The sequence below is a fragment of the Rhinopithecus roxellana genome, chromosome 3, assembly GCF_007565055.1.
Source record: "Rhinopithecus roxellana isolate Shanxi Qingling chromosome 3, ASM756505v1, whole genome shotgun sequence".
Taxonomy (NCBI): domain Eukaryota; kingdom Metazoa; phylum Chordata; class Mammalia; order Primates; family Cercopithecidae; genus Rhinopithecus; species Rhinopithecus roxellana.
The window spans coordinates 166,268,236-166,284,005 of record NC_044551.1 but is presented as its reverse complement, the minus strand read 5'-3'; the positions used below and the strand labels follow the sequence as shown (position 1 = coordinate 166,284,005).

General features: G+C 56.6%; 1 protein-coding gene across 4 annotated transcripts in view; it reads left to right on the top strand.

Moving 5' to 3' along the window:
* TBC1D9B (TBC1 domain family member 9B) overlaps window positions 1–15,770 on the top strand; it is a 44,778-nt gene that overhangs the window by 26,322 nt on the left and 2,686 nt on the right. For 2 of the 4 annotated variants that reach the window (XM_010380966.2, XM_010380963.2), the window contains exons 8-21: window positions 502–663; window positions 1,093–1,243; window positions 1,903–2,117; window positions 4,498–4,615; window positions 5,347–5,632; window positions 7,283–7,412; window positions 7,541–7,639; window positions 8,575–8,643; window positions 9,611–9,851; window positions 10,272–10,337; window positions 12,414–12,485; window positions 12,756–12,806; window positions 14,308–14,370; window positions 14,856–14,962. In XM_010380966.2, coding sequence (XP_010379268.2) covers window positions 502–663; window positions 1,093–1,243; window positions 1,903–2,117; window positions 4,498–4,615; window positions 5,347–5,632; window positions 7,283–7,412; window positions 7,541–7,639; window positions 8,575–8,643; window positions 9,611–9,851; window positions 10,272–10,337; window positions 12,414–12,485; window positions 12,756–12,806; window positions 14,308–14,370; window positions 14,856–14,962 — 1,830 coding nt within the window. Of the gene's footprint in view, window positions 1–501; window positions 664–1,092; window positions 1,244–1,902; window positions 2,118–4,497; window positions 4,616–5,346; window positions 5,633–7,282; window positions 7,413–7,540; window positions 7,640–8,574; window positions 8,644–9,610; window positions 9,852–10,271; window positions 10,338–12,413; window positions 12,486–12,755; window positions 12,807–14,307; window positions 14,371–14,855; window positions 14,963–15,350; window positions 15,513–15,770 lie in introns of those variants that run through there. The other 2 variants (XM_030927039.1, XM_010380964.2) reach the window with 2 other exon arrangements.

The following is a 15,770-nucleotide window of genomic DNA, read 5'->3' as shown; positions in this document are numbered from 1 at the left end:
CCCTGGGTTATCCCAACACTCCTGCAGAAGGGCCACTCATTTCCTTGGTGGCAACTGGGTGACGCAGTCACCCCAAACCCACCCTGAGCCCAGATCAACATCACAGGCCATTGCCCAACCCTCTGTGCAGCCCAAGAAGCATGGGCCCGAGAGTGGGCAGGGATGTGCCTCCATGTTAGGATAGGGCCTCTCCTGTTCGTTACATTGACCTCCCTCAGAAAAGGGCCCCACAGGGTGAGCCCAGAATTCACTCCCTGAGACTGACTCGCTGGTGAGGGTGGGTTTGGTTACTGAGGACTCGGTGTCCGGCAGCCAGAGAAGAGCTGAGGGCGGAGCTGCAGCCACAGCCTCCTGCCCAACCAGACAGGCTCTTCTCCATGTGCCGCTCGCCCCCATGGCCCTTTCTGCACCGGGCCCTGGTCCAGCTCTGGGTGGACGGCACATCAGAGGCTGCCCGGCAGCACAGTTGTTAGGCGTCCCCTTCCCTGTTTTATTTTTTAGTCTTCCCCAGCTCCTCAGGAGGTGCCGGAGCAGCCTGCCAGCCCAGCCTCTCCCCTCAGCAGCCGACAGAGCTTCTGTGCGCATGAGGTGCCAACCGCATCCCAGGGCCTGCTCAAGCTCTTCCAGAAAAACTCGCCCATGGAGGACCTTGGAGCCAAAGGGGTGAGCCCTGAGCGCCAGCACTCCAGCCTCCGTCCAGAGCGGAGCCCTCAGGAGGAAAGCTGGATCCAGTCCTGGGCCTGTGCCTTCCCTCAGGGCCCTAGGCTGACCACTGGGCAGTGCCCATCCAGGCTGCACCCTGGCAGCGTGGGCGGAGCAGGCACTCTCTCGGGGCCCCACTGACCTGCTCGGTGGTGCTGTTAGCCATGGGCTCCAGGCCTCTGAAGGGAAGGGCCCTCCCGCTGAGGAGCCGGTCTCCTGAGCCTTGGGAGGTGTGGCTCAGCGTGGCCTGGTCTTTCCCGGGAATCATGAGGAAGGCCACACCTGCAGGCCAGCGCTGTCTGGAGTGTTCACAAGGCTTTCGGCCTGGCCTAGGCCTCGGCACTCAGATGCGCTTCGGCCCCCAGGCTCCCTGATGCGCTTTTCCCTCAGGCCAAGGAGAAGATGAAAGAGGAATCCTGGCACATCCACTTCTTCGAGTATGGGCGCGGCGTGTGCATGTACCGCACAGCCAAGACACGGGCACTGGTCCTGAAGGGCATCCCTGAGAGCCTCCGGGGAGAACTGTGGCTCCTCTTCTCCGGTGAGTGGGAGGCAGCCACCCCCAGCCTCAGCTCAGCCAGTCACAGCCCTCAAGCTCTCCCCATGTCTCAGCCAGTCACAGCCCCCAAGCTCTCTCCGTGTCTCAGCCAGTCACAGCCCCCAAGCTCTCTCTGTGTCTCAGCCAGTCACAGCCCCCAAGCTCTCTCCATGTGAGCTCGTCTGGTCCTGAGCCGGCCTGAACCAATGCAATCTCAGCTCACTGCAACCTCCGCCTCCTAAGCTGGCCAGGCAGGTACTCCCAACTTTCACATAGCCGGGAGCCGGGCTCTGGGCCATGGCCAGGGGCCCAACCAGGAGGAGCATCCTGAGGAACAGAGGCTGGGGGCCAGGCACTCTGCTGGCCGGGTGGTGCCCTCCCGCCCACAGTGGGAGGGAAACAGGTCCCCTAGAGGCCTCTTTCCTTGAGACGCGCTCTGACAGCATTCATACCCGTGGTTTCTGGAGGAGGCAAGTCAACCACTTGAACTTTTGGGTAGAACAGCCTCCCCAGGAGCACAAAGGAAAGCTTGCCTCGCAGCTTGTGCTTGACCCCAAGTCCCACCTCTCCTCTGTGGGGCACTGGTATCTCCAACCTGCCCTGTTACTGCCCCCAAAGTACCAGAAGAAGGACAGAGACAGCCGGCACCCATGTCTCCCCAGGGGCCTGGAATGAGATGGTGACTCACCCCGGCTACTATGCTGAGCTGGTGGAGAAGTCCACTGGGAAGTATAGCCTGGCCACGGAGGAGATCGAGCGAGACCTGCACCGCTCCATGCCTGAGCACCCTGCCTTCCAGAACGAGCTCGGGATTGCTGCCCTCCGGCGGGTGCTGACCGCCTATGCCTTCCGAAACCCCACCATCGGCTACTGCCAGGTAAGGGGCCTGACGGGCCCAGAGACAGCATCTGCCACCAGAGGCTCACAGGAGCAGGTCCCTGTGGTCCCAGGCCTGTGTGGTGACCCTGCCTCATGTCCCAAGGAAGGAGCCCAGCTGCAGAAAAAGATGTAATTTAAAAACAGTATTACTTGCTCATCTCATCCCCATGCCGGATAGAAGTTGTCCTCTTGCTACTCTTGTCTGAGTTCCAGCAGCATTCGATTGTTTTATGTGTTTGGTAAAATGAGTATACAGAACATAAAATTTCCCATGTTCACCATTTTTAAGTGTACAGCTCAGTGCTTTAAGCACATTCACGCTGTTGTGCACCCGTCACCACCATCCATCCCCAGACCTCTTTTCATCTTGCAAAACCAAAGCTCTGTGCCCATTAAACATGCCCCAACCACCATAGCAACCACTGTTCTACTTTCCATTACTATGAATTGGACAACTGTGTCTCATATATGTGAAATAATACAGTATTTGCCTTTCTGTGCCTGGCTTATTTCACTTAGCATGATATCCTCAAGGGTCATCCATGTCATATGAATGTGTCAGAATTTCCTTTATTTCGGTCCAGGCGCGGTGGCTCACACCTGTGATCCCAGCACTTTGGGAGGCCGAGGTGGGCAGATCACAAGGCTAGGAGATCGAGACCATCCTGGCTAACATGGTGAAACCCCGTCTCTACTAAAAATACAAAAAATTAGCCGGGCGAGGTGGCGGGCGCCTGTAGTCCCAGTTACTTGGGAGACTGAGACAGGAGAATGGTGTGAACCTGGGAGGAGGAGCTTGCAGTGATCCAAGATCGCACCACTGCACTCCAGCCTGGGCGACAGAGCAAGACTCCATCTCAAAAAAAAAAAGAATTTCTTTTCTTTCTAAGACTCAATCATATTACATAGACCACATTTTCTTTTCTTTTTTTTTTTTTGAGATAGAATTTCACTCTTGTTGCCCAGGCTGGAGTGCAGTGGCGCAATCTCGGCTCACTGCAACCTCCACCTCCCATGTTCAAGCGATTCTCCTGCCTCAGCCTCCCGAGTAGCTGGGATTACAGGCACATGCCACCTTGCCCAGCTAATGTTTTGCATTTTTAGTAGAGACGGGTTTTTGCCATGTTGGCCAGGCTGGTCTCGAACTCCTGACATCAGGTGATCCACCTGCCTTGGCCTCCTGAAGTGCTGGGATTATGGGCATAAGTCACTGTGTCTGGCCAGTATTTCTATTTTTAATTTATTTAATTTATTTTTTTAGAGACAGGGTCTTGCTATGTTGTCCAGGCTGGTCTCAAGCTCCTCAGACAAGGGAATCCTCCTGTCTCAGCCTGCCAAGTAGCTGGGACTACAGACATGTGCCACCATACCCAGCTAATTTTTTTTTTTTTAAGACATGGGGTCTCACTGTCTTGCCCAGACGGGCCTCAAACTCCTAGGCTCAAGGGATCCTTCTGCCTCAGCCTCTCAAAATGCTGAGATTACAGACGTGAGCTACCAGCCACCATACCTGGGCTTTTTTTTTTGAGACAGGATCTCCTTCTGTTGCCCACAATAGAGGTCAGTGGCATGATCATGGCTCACTGCAGCCTCCATCTACTGGGCTCAGTCGATCTCTCACCTCAGCCTCCTGGGTAGCTGGGGCTGTAGGGGCACACCACCACACCCAGCTCTGTTTTGTATTTTTTGTAGAGACGGGGTCTCACTGTGTGGCCCAGGCTGGTCTTGAACTCCTGGACTCAAGTGGTCCACCCTCCTCAGCCTCCTAAAGTGCTGGAATTACAAGGCGTAAGCTACTGTGGCCTGGCCTATTTTTAATTTTTTGAGGAACTCCATACTTCGTCCCCAGCAGCTGCACCATTTTATGTTCCCACCAGCAATTCACAAGGGTTTCGATTTCTCCACATCCTCATCAACACTTGCTATATTCTGTTATAGTGATGGGCATGAGGATGTTTAATTGTGCTTTAGGTTAGCAGTTCTGGCAGCTTTTGGTTTTAACTCCAGGCATTTTCCTGGCTGAGTCAAATGGCATTCTGTTTGCCTTAAAGGTCTTGTTAGCAGCTAGGGCTGTGCGTGGTCCTAGTTCTGTGCCCAGTGAGTGGCCTTGGTGTGGGGCTCTGGCCATGTGGCTCACCTCCACGTCAGCTCAGTCATGCGTCCCACCTCTGACACCCAACACCACTTAGCAGAAGTGTAATGTGTTGATGTCCACTTTCTCTGGTTTCCCAGTGCCTTCTGACCCAGTTTGAAGGAGTTGGCCGACTCTCTGTTCAATCAGTTCCCTACAAATTGCCTTTTGACATTTCCCGGAGTTGGGCAGGGCCAGTTTCTCATTACCAGATGCCCAGCACTCCCCGGCTGTCTCTGCCCACCAGGCGATGAACATCGTGACCTCGGTGCTCCTGCTCTATGGCAGTGAGGAGGAGGCCTTCTGGCTCCTGGTGGCCCTGTGCGAGCGCATGCTGCCTGACTACTACAACACCAGGGTGGTGGGTGAGTGTCCCCAGGTGCCGCCTTGCCTGAGTCTCCAGGTGCCTGCTGGTTCCATGAGGGCGGCAGCCCTTCCAGGCCAAGCTCCAGGCTTCACGTGGTTCCCTAGGAGTTAGAGGGTAGTATTACACATTCGGTGGTTTATAAAAGTCCCCCCAGAGCCTAAATTCCTATCCATCTAACTTTCTGTCAGCTTTCTGATTACAGAAACTTTCAAACATCAAAACTAGAGAGTGTATATTCCCCATGTAACCTGATGCTCAACTTTACTGAACTCACATCCAGTGAAATCTGTTATTAAATGGAAATGACTTGCAAGAGTATTTAATTAAGTTCATATTTAAGTGTGTTATCCTGTCCTTCCCCTGCCATCTGGTGTTTGGAGTTACCGCTCTTAGAGCCCTTCAGAGCTGCATCTATTCGCAATCAGGATGGGACACAGAGTCACTGAGGGCGCTGTTTACCTCTCATGCCTCAGGGAGAAATCAGTATTTCCCCAAAATAAAATTCAAGTGTAGTGGAAGAAACAGTTATTTCGCCCAGTGGTTTGGGAGCTGTAGAGAGAAGACTTGAAGGGTTTTTTCGTCCTTGTTTTCTCCCGGCACTCCAAGTCCCCTTCAGCCCTCACTGAAAAGCTGGCAGTGCTGGAGTGGCCAGGGCTGGTAGGCTGCAGGCGAGGGCCCACCCAGGCCATGGGGTGGGCTCACCATCAGCCTCGCTCATCCTGCCCGCAGGAGCCCTGGTGGACCAAGGCATCTTCGAAGAGCTCACAAGAGACTTCCTGCCGCAGCTCTCAGAGAAGATGCAGGACCTGGGGGTGATCTCCAGCATCTCGCTGTCCTGGTTCCTGACCCTCTTCCTCAGTGTCATGCCCTTCGAGAGTGCTGTGGTCATCGTCGACTGCTTTTTCTATGAGGGCATCAAGGTGATCCTGCAGGTGGCCCTGGCCGTCCTGGACGCCAACATGGAGCAGCTGCTGGGCTGCAGCGACGAGGGCGAGGCCATGACCATGCTGGGCAGGTGACATGACGGGCTCCTTCTGCTAGGAGCTCACGGCAGAACCCCTCACCAGCCCTGGGCACTGTCCAGTCAGGCTCCAGTGATTGTGCCTGCCAAGTGCCAGGCCGCAGCTGGACCCGGGGGTGCTCTGAGGTCAGGAGCCGGCTCCTTTCTAGTGGGAGATGAAGCAGCGCTCAGTGATAGGTGCCAGGAGGAATAAAGCAGGAGCTGTGGGCAGAGCACGCTGGCTGGAGGGCCGCCGCTCAGATGGGGGGTTGGGGATGCCTCTCCTAGGGGCAACCCAGAGCCAGGATCCAGTGACCACAATTTCAGTTGGTGGCACAGCTGGGCATCTCATGTCCACCAGGTGGTCCTGGTCATACCTCCCCAAGCTCAGCTGCAATGCAGACCCCACGCCCTGGAGGGAGCAGGCCTGCCCTGGGCCCGCTGGAGCAGCTGGATGAGCTGATGTCATGCTAGTCACGCCAAAGGCCCAGGGTCATCCCAGCCCTTCCACCTGCTCCTTAGTCCCCACATCCCATGGCTTGCAGATTCTGTCTGGGATCCAGTCCCTTCCCCGCTTCCCTTCAGCCTGCTGCCTCAGCTCAGGCCCACCATGCCCTTTTCCTGGGGTTCCCCTCTCAGGTCTTTTACCTGCCTGCATCCCAGGATTCTGATCAGACCTGGCCCTCCCCCTCGCCTGGGTCCTCTATGCAAAGCGAGCCCCCAGCCTGGCCTTCACGCCCCGGCCCTTCCTGGCTACACTGTGCCCTGCCCTGAGCTCTGTGCAATCCCACCCTCCTACATAGTGTATTTGAATGACCTGGAATGCCCCCAGCCCCCAGGAACAGACTGGGACTCTACCACTTGCCTGTGGCCAGGCCAGGTGCTGCCTGGGACTCTCTAGATCCAGCACGGTTGTCACCTCCCTACTGTGGGCCTAAGTAGCTTTTGGTTCACACTGATGTCAAGATACTCAGCCTGTGGCCAGAGTCTGTGGCTGGTTTTCCTGCCCCTTCCTATAAGTGGATAGGGCCTCCTCCAGAGCAGGGGTCAGACTGGGGATACTACCAGGGCCATGGGCATGGAGAATCAGCTGCCTCCTCCCACCTGAGTGTCAGGCTTAGCCCAGAGACCCAGGGAGGCCATGAACTCTGCCGGGGCTAGGGCAGCTGACCGAGGTGGGGCTCCATCCCCAGGACTGTGCCCCTAGAGAAGCTGATTCCCTGAGCTGCAGCAGTCCTCCCCATACCTGACTTTCTCTTGCGACTCAACCTTTGATCCCTGAATCTTCTTGGCCAGGGCAAGAAGGTCCCACGTCCCCAGGGCCCCGCCAAAGGGAGGAAGCTTGTCGTCCTTCCAACTGGTTAGGGCCTGGGGTTGTAAAGCATTCCTGCCCAAGGGACCCCCCCCCCGCCACTAAGAAAACAGCCTGGTGTCCTCAGGGTTAGTGCTTAGGCCTTGTTGGGGGCACTGCCCTGTAGAGAGCTCCCAAGCTTGCTGGGGGCCCTGCCGGGGCACACCTCTGCCCTCCTGCAGGGTGCCCAAGTCCTCAGCACACTCCTTGTTAGGAGTCTGTCAACATGGGGTCCCTCCACATCACCCAGCTGTTGGGAAGGAGGCTCCCTCTGCCTGGGCATGGTCTGGACTGTTGTCCTCTGCCTTTTGTAGATACCTAGATAATGTGGTCAATAAGCAGAGTGTCTCTCCTCCTATCCCACACCTCCATGCCTTGCTGACCAGCGGCGATGACCCCCCTGCAGAGGTGGACATCTTTGAGCTCCTGAAAGTGTCCTATGAGGTCAGCACCCAGTGGGGTCAGTTTGGCCAGGCCGCTCCGTCTGGTGTGTGGGTTGGGGTAGCTACGGGCAGGTGGCGGCCCTCTGCCCTGCAGTTGGCTTGATCTCACCAAGTCACCTCTGCCTATAGAAATTCAGCAGCCTGAGAGCCGAGGACATCGAGCAGATGCGGTTTAAACAGAGGCTGAAAGTGATCCAGTCCTTGGAGGACACGGCCAAGAGGAGTGTGGTATGGGTGCCAGCGGGGCTGGGCCGGGGCTGGGCCGGGGGGCAGCAGAGCCCTCTCCACAGAGCAGGGTGGGTGCAGGGCTCCACCGCACCCACTGCTCTACACTGCTTTGGTACATACATCATGGTAGGATTCATGGGACCAGATCCAGGGGTATAGGTGGGAATGTGGGGAGAGGTCCCAGTCACTTTTCTCTGCTGGTGGGTGAGTCACTGGGAAGCTTCTCAGATGACTCCCATCCTGACAGCCACATGCCCTCTGAGCCGAGCCCGCCCAGCCTGGCTGTGCCATGTGTTCCCTGCCCCACTCCCAGGTGGCGGCAACATGCCACCACCCTCCACACACCCCAAATGCCATGTCTCTGCCACAAGCTTCTGTCCTCATCTCTGGAGGGGTCAGGCCCTCCCTACCACCCTGTACTGCAAGACCTGTTCGTGGTCTCTGTCCCCAAAGGCAGGGACTTCTTCCATTGTTTCCACATTCCCAGCCGTCCTGCAGGCTTGTAGGACACTGTAAAGACATTGGGTCACAGCACCAGAGACTGACTGCTTCGGCCAATTAAAGCAAAAGAGCACTGGCTGGCAGGTTCGAGGGCTCCTTCCACAGAGCTGGCACCAGGGTCTCCGCGGGGATCCAGACGATGGGAGCCAAATGAGCATTCCTCACCCTTCAGCCTCAACTGTATGTTGAGGAGAGAGGCTCCCCCAAGCCCATCCTGGGAAGGAGCCCAGGAGTGTGAGCTGACTGGTGGGTGGGGAGTCAGGGATGGGCTGTGGGCCTTGCCCTCTCCTGAAGGGCCCGCCCTTGAGCGCTGGGCCACTGAGAGGCGGTTCACACCTTTGCCTTCATCTACTGAGGATACTCCCACAGAGTGCTGTACTTCTGAGGCAGGAGCTTGTGATCCAGCCATACACCCTCTTTCTCCTTCCTTCTAGGTCCGAGCTATACCTGTGGACATTGATTTCTCAATTGAAGAGCTGGAGGACCTTTACATGGTGTTTAAGGTGACAGCCCAGAGCCAGGGCAGGAGCCCTTCCTAGCTTCCTAGCTTCCTAGCTTCCTGCCAGAAAAGAAATAGATCCAAGAGTATCCTCTTAGAAATAGAGGATAGAAATAGAAATAGGGAATAGAATAGAAATAGAGAAATAGATCTAAGTGCATCCTCAGATGCAGTTGCCATGAACCTCATGTGGTAGAATCGAATCCTTCTTGGAGTTTAGGCAGGACCTCTTAAATAGCAAAAAATCCATTCAAGTCATCTTTCACAGAAGAGGGAATGCATTGCCCCTGTAACGGAAAAGTCTGTCAATGCAAACTTCAGACATGGCTGGATCCAGGTGCAATGTGCCGTCAGGCTCCCCCACCTCTGATGTCCTCTGCACTGCTCTTCCTACAGTGCCAGGACTGTCGTCACAGCTCCAGGGCCATACTCTCTTCTCAGTAACCCCAGTGCGAAGATAATTTTTCTTGCTCTTGTGCTTTTAGCAAAAGACCCAGCCTTGATAGTTGGAATGACCGCCTTTCTGTTCTTGTTGCCAGTTCACATTCACTCTCCAGCTGCCTCAGGTTCTGTGCTTAAGGTGGCCACTCTGCTGTGGCCCTGGTGTCACAACGGTTGAGCCAGCTCTGCCTGCCTCCTAGAGAGGTCATAGGAGCGAGAGCAAGCCTCGGGCCTCTTGTTTCCCGGGAGCCGTGCCAGGAAGGCTCAGCCCTTCTCTGGGGCCAGCAGACCAGCTCTGCCCCCTGCAGGCTGCCAAGGACTCTGTCAGCCAACCCCCTCCCCATCTGTTAACAAGGGACTGATGATACCCTGAGAGCTTTCAGGAGGTGCTGCAGTGTCTGGCCAGTGCTCACCACCCCAGGGCTCCGCAGGCTTGGACGGAGGGGGAGGGTGGACACATCACCAGCCCAGGGGTCCCCTCCACCCACAGGCTTAGCGGCTGGGCCATCTCACCAGACTGTGTCCCACAGGCCAAGCACCTGGCGAGCCAGTACTGGGGGTGCAGCCACACAGTGGCCGGCCGTCGGGACCCCAGCCTGCCCTACCTGGAGCAGTACCGGATTGATGCCAGCCAGTTTCGGGAACTCTTTGCCAGCCTGACACCCTGGGCCTGCGGCTCCCACACACCTGTGCTGGCAGGTCGCATGTTCAGGCTCCTGGACAAAAACAAGGACTCACTGATCAACTTCAAGGAGTTCGTGACGGGGATGAGTGAGTGCCTGCAGGGCCTACCAGAGGCCTGACCCTCCCTTACCCTTTCCCAGGAAGCCTTCCAAATGCCAGCATCTCCTGTCTGTCCCCACTGCAGCCAGTAGGGGCTGCTTGAGCCCCGGCCCTAGATATGGGAAGAACAGTTCACCCACAGGAGCCGAGAGGGGCCCAGCAGGAGCCCTGCCCGCTCCCCTCCCTCATGCAGTCTGGGGCTGCTAGAAGCTCGTCTGCCAGCCCCAGGGAAGGGCTGAGCCTTCCCAGCAGGGCACCAGGCAGACAGGAGGCCTGGGACTCACCCCGTGACCTCTCCAGGAGGGAGTTGGGCAGCACAGGCTGTGAAGAGGGTCCCACTCGGGCCCCCTGAAAGGGCCTCTGCAGCCATCTTGCCAGCCCCAGCCCCTTCCCTGGCCTTCTCCACAGGCGGGATGTACCACGGGGACCTGACAGAGAAGCTCAAGGTGCTCTACAAGCTACACCTTCCCCCAGGTGAGAGCCTCCTGCCCACTGCCCAGCCAGGATCTCCCACTTGTCCGGAAGTTCAGCTGCAGAGGACAGGCCTCTGTGGGACTGTGGGGCCTTAAGGGGGCACAGCGGCTCCACAGGCTGGAGTTTCACATTGGAGGAGAGGGAACGGGAGCTTGAGCACCTGACAGAGGTCTGAGAGCAGGGCCTTGGCCTGGGAAAGGACATGGAGGAGAATCCCATGGGTGACCGGGCACCACTGGGAGCAGAACTCCCACCGAGGAGGCAGCTGGACCCAAAACCCACGAGGAGGGCCATGAGTGGAGCTTCGGGCTGGAACTGAAACTGCTGCATTAATTTGTCAAGTTTCTTAAGGGTTTATTCCCAGAGGTTCAGCTAGAGAATCCTCACATGGCCATGAGGAGGGGCCACTTCTCTCTGGCCTCTCAGCAGTGCTGGAGCCTAGTAGGGCTGCATTGGCGACAGGCTGTCTGGGGGCTCAGCAGGGGTGGCTGCATGGACAGTGCTCCAAGGAGGGGTCATCTCCATCATCATAGAAGGAAAGAAAGGCGAGGCAGGTGGAAATCCTGGGCCAGGCGCTCTGCTCTGGCTGGACGTCCCCCAGGTCCCTGCTGTTGCTTGCCGTCTGAGGTCAGCAGCTGCCCTCAGAACTGACCCTGGGGATTTTTAGGGTGCTGGGGCTGGGCTTCACCTGAGGAGATTCTCTCCTGATTGCTTGTGATGGGGCCCAGACCTGTGATTTTTAAAGCTGACAGGCCATTGCTCTGTGCCTCCAGAGCCGAAAGGCTCTTGACACAGCTGTTCTCGTTGGTGACTGGCTCACCAGAGAGGCCCTGGTGGGACAGACCCCACTGGGCCTAGGTCGCAGGGTTGAGAGCATGCAGGGCTACCCTGAGACTCCTGAGCCCCCTCAGCCTGCCCTGCCCTGTCCTGTCCAGACACAGAGAACACTTGGGCTCTGGTGGGCTGCGGCCCATGCCCTGCCACAATCACCCAGGACCATGCGATCTGCAACCCTGGGTACTGCTTGGTGACCTCCAGCAAAGACTGCACTGAATGAGACAGGCCAGTACGCACAGTGCAGCACGACCTCTGAGCTACCCAAAGAGAGAGCAGCAAGTTGCCTGTGCATGGCCGGTCTCTGTGTGCCCATAGGAGCATGAAACGCCCCCAAAGGGTCCACTGGCCAGATGGTCATTGGGGCAGGAGGGCAGCTGCCATTCACTGGACTCCTAATTGTGTTGATTGGATTTTTACCTGGGACATGTATTTCCTTTTCAAACACAATGTAAAAGTCAGGAAAGCGGAGGCCTGGGCGCAGTGGCTCACGCCTGTAATCCCAGCACTTTAGGAGGCCGAGGCGGGTGGATCACGAGGTCGGGAGATCCAGACCATCCTGACTAACACAGTGAAACCCCGTCTCTACTAAAAATACAAAAAACTAGCTGGGCATGGTGGTGGTGCCTGTAGTCCCAGCTACTCTGGAGGCTGAGGCAGGAGAATGGCGTGAACCCAGGAGGTGGAGCTTGCAGTTAGCTGAGATGGCGCCACTGCACTCCAGCCTGGGCCATAGAGCAAGACTCTGTCTCAAAAAAAAAAAAAAAAAAAAGTCACGAAAGCAGCTGGGCACGGTAGGAGGCCCAGACAGGTGGATCACTTGAGGTCAGGAGTTGGAGACCAGCCTGGCCAATATGATGAAACCTGTCTTTACTAAAAATACAAAAATTAGCTGGGTGTGGTGGTACACACTTGTAGTCCCAGCTACTTGGGAGGCTGAGACAGGAGAATCACTTGAACCCAGGACGCAGAGGTTGCCGTGAGCCAAGATCATGTGACTGTGGTGCAACCTGAGCGATAAAGTGAGACTCCATTTCAAAAAAAAAAAAAAAAAGTCAGGAAAGTAACAAATAACCAATCATTACCATCAAAACTGTTACTGGGCACCGTAATGGGCAGGTGCTGGGACTAGCCAGGCTTGTGGGCGGGGAAAGCACGCCTCTGCCCAGGGCTGGAGGGACTTACTTGGAGGGGATCTCCTTGTTTCCTCCTGCCCTCACTCTGCCTTCTCTCCGGGCACAGCTCTGAGCCCAGAGGAAGCCGAGTCAGCCCTGGAGGCAGCGCATTATTTCACAGAGGACAGCTCCTCAGAAGGTGAGTGGCCACTGGACCTGACATGCCCAGCCAGCACCCTGCAGCCACCGCAGCAGGGCTCGGGCAGTGGCCAGCAGTCCCACCTGGGCTCAGGGAGCAGGCTGCATGGGGTCTCCCCAGGGGACCATGGGCTGGGCCCTGCCATGCTGGCGGGGGCTGGGGCCGCCCCCTGTGGATGTCCTCACTCCTGTTTCTCTTGTGTCTCTGTCTTCCTGGACCTTGGCTCCTCCCCTCTCTGCCCCTCTGCCTCTCCTCTGCTGTCCCTTCCAGCATCTCCTCTGGCCTCAGATCTGGATCTTTTCCTGCCCTGGGAGGCTCAAGGTCAGTCCCTGGAAGGCAGGGGCGCCCCCTGTACCTCCTAACACTCTCTTGCACTATCAGGAAGCCTGGAAGCTCTTTGTCCCAGGGACCCCTCTGGGACTTCATCCTGCGGGGGATAAGTCCTGAGAAGGACCCAGAACCAAGCCACTCCTCTGCACGGCCTCCACGTCTGCTGTGGGTGGGGAGTAAATAAGGCTCCCGCACTAGGCACCAAGCAGGCCCAGGGCATGACCTCTGCAGCCACATGTTAGAGATACTCTGTCTTCATGTGAGTAGAAAAATATAAAATGCTGTCGGAGCGTGTGAAAGACAGCGTGGCTGAGTGGAGGCTAGAAAGAAAAGTGGATGCTTTCCTAGGAAAAATCTTCATGCTCCACATCACTTTTTTTGTTAAGGAAAAACATGTATGTTGAGTGCCTGTTAGAACTCATCCCTGTGCTATGTTTAAAGCCTGTTGGGACCATCTGATCCCAGGTGATGGGAGCATTCTAGGCCCTGGGCTTTGGCAGTCGAGCTGGTGACATGCAGCACACTTGCAAAACCGACCATAATGCCACCTGGTGATTTCATGTGGGGGATAATGCACACCAAGGAACTGACTCAGAAAACCAAAAATAGTGTGTACCAAGATGCCCATGGCAGTACTGGTGACAGTGGCAGAGGCTGACTTGAGCTTGAGGACCTTGATTTCAAGGACAGAAACTACAGAAGCAGGTACACCTTCTGTTGTAGGTGGAACCAGCAGGCCACTCTAGGCTTGTCCCACATGCTTCTGGGAGCGGCATGGTGGTGCAGAGCCCTGGCCTCAGACCGCATGTGGCCCCCAGGAAGCAGGGCTTCCATTCCAGGGTGAGATGTCTGAGCCCAAGGAGGTGTGCCTTCACTGCCACCACACAGCCAGCAAGAGCAGCTCAGAACTGGGTGCTGCCAACCTGCCTGAGGTGTCCCCACCAGCCACACTGCCTCTGGGGAACAGCTCCAGGAGAGCTGGTCGGCTGCTTCTCTCCTCAGGTGCATGTTCTCACACAGGGAGTATAGTCCTCGAAACTCCCCGAAACGCTGCACTGAGCACAGGAGCTGTGCACAGACAACCCCTCTAACAGGCACAGCAGGCACTGGTGGAAGGGGTCACTAGGATTCCCCTGAGTTCTAGCAGGAACTATAGAATTCACTAGTCCTCAGACTGGTCTGTAGCCTGCATCATTGTTCATTTCAGAACCAGCATGTTGAGACTTGTATTCATTTGGACAAGAGGAAGTGAGGGTTTGGCAGCTTTTGTTTTAACTGGACCAAGTGCGGGAATGCTCAGGCCCTTGCTGTGGTGCCTTAGGGCGGGGCGGGGTGGGCCAGGCAGGAGGCGTGGCATGGGGGACCTGCCCCCAGGGCCTGGCCTGGGGCTGGCTGTACAGAAACACAGACTATATCTCTCAAGGACCCCAGGAACTTGCAGTCCCAACAGCAGAATGTTCTCCATGTTGTTTTTATTTTTGCGTTTGTCCAGAAGCACTACCACAGGAAGAGCAAGAAGGAAGTGGCAGTGAGGATGTCCAGGAAAAGAGAGGAGGTACAGGCCATTCTCTGCTGCTGTTCTTAGAGACCCCAGTGTCGAGGCACTCTTGCTGGCTGGTCTTTTCCCCAGTCACTGCCAGGGAGCCCCCTACCCTGGGAGATGGCGGATGCGTCCCCCGATCAGGGAGCAGGCCTTGGGGTGCACAGGAGGTTCCATACTCTCCACCCCAGCCCTGCGGGCACCCAGCCAGCCCCACCCTCTTGCCAGCTTCTCTCCAGCTGCCCTGTGACTCCTCATCTAAGGGAAGACAGTGTGGACCATTGTCATCAGCTTCGGTCCAACCACTTCAGCAATTTAGGGGGAACCTGTGGCTGTTCTGGGTTGTTTTCCCATGCCCACCTTCCCAAATGCCAGGGTGTTTTGTAACAGGGCTCCGGTAGCTCCATGCCAGAAGACACCCAACCCTTCCTCTCCCTGCTGTCAGCCCCCAGCCCTCTCTCTCACATGACAAAGAGGAATCTCTTTCCTCTAACCTGCAGAGGAGAAGGGGACCAGCTCTCCGGACTATCGGCACTACCTTCGAATGTGGGCCAAGGAGAAAGAGGCTCAGAAGGAGACGATTAAGGATCTTCCCAAGATGAACCAGGTAGGCTCCATCAGAGCCCACAACAGACATTTCTGGAGAGTTCTGACCAAGACTGGGCCCTAATATCACAGCACCCACACTGCAGCATCTCCTTGTGGGTGGGAAGGCTCCTCGCTGCCTCTAGAGCCCATTAGTCCTGGTTGCCAGTCAGTGATGATTCCAGAAAGACAGGAGGCCAGTTGCTCCAGGGCCTTGTACAGGGGCATGTTTCCGTGGTGACTGCTGTCCAGATTGAGTGAGTGTCCGTGAACCAGGAGCCGGAGGCTCGTAGGCTACCTTTGACAAGAATGCGTTCCACACCCTGCACCCTCCCAGCCCTGCCTAGGGTTTTGCACACGCAGGCTCACATGCACCCTCCACAACCACTCTTCATTCACTGGTCTCGCAGGTCAGGAGCGTGGTGTCTTGCCAAGGGTCTCACAGCCAGAAAATGGGAGACCCCAGCTTCAAACTGCAAGTGTTGAGCCAAAGGCAAGTCTGGAGCACCAGCCTGACCATGACCCTTGGGTCAGACCCACAGCCTAGCTGTGCCTAGTAGGAGACCCTGCAGTCTGACCGCTCCCCTGGCAGGCCTGGAGAGTGGGCACCATGTGTGATGAGGATTCTTCCCATTCTTGAGCCAGGGGGCCTAGATGTGTGGCTTAAGGACTCTAGCACCCACCCTCGTCAGGACCTCCCTCTCCAGCTGACCCAGGCTGTTCTCTCCTCACCATCACCTTCTAAAGAGCTTCATTTGGCCGGGCGCAGTGGCTCAAGCCTGTAATCCCAGCACTTTGGGAGGCCGAGACGGGCGGATCACGAGGTCAGG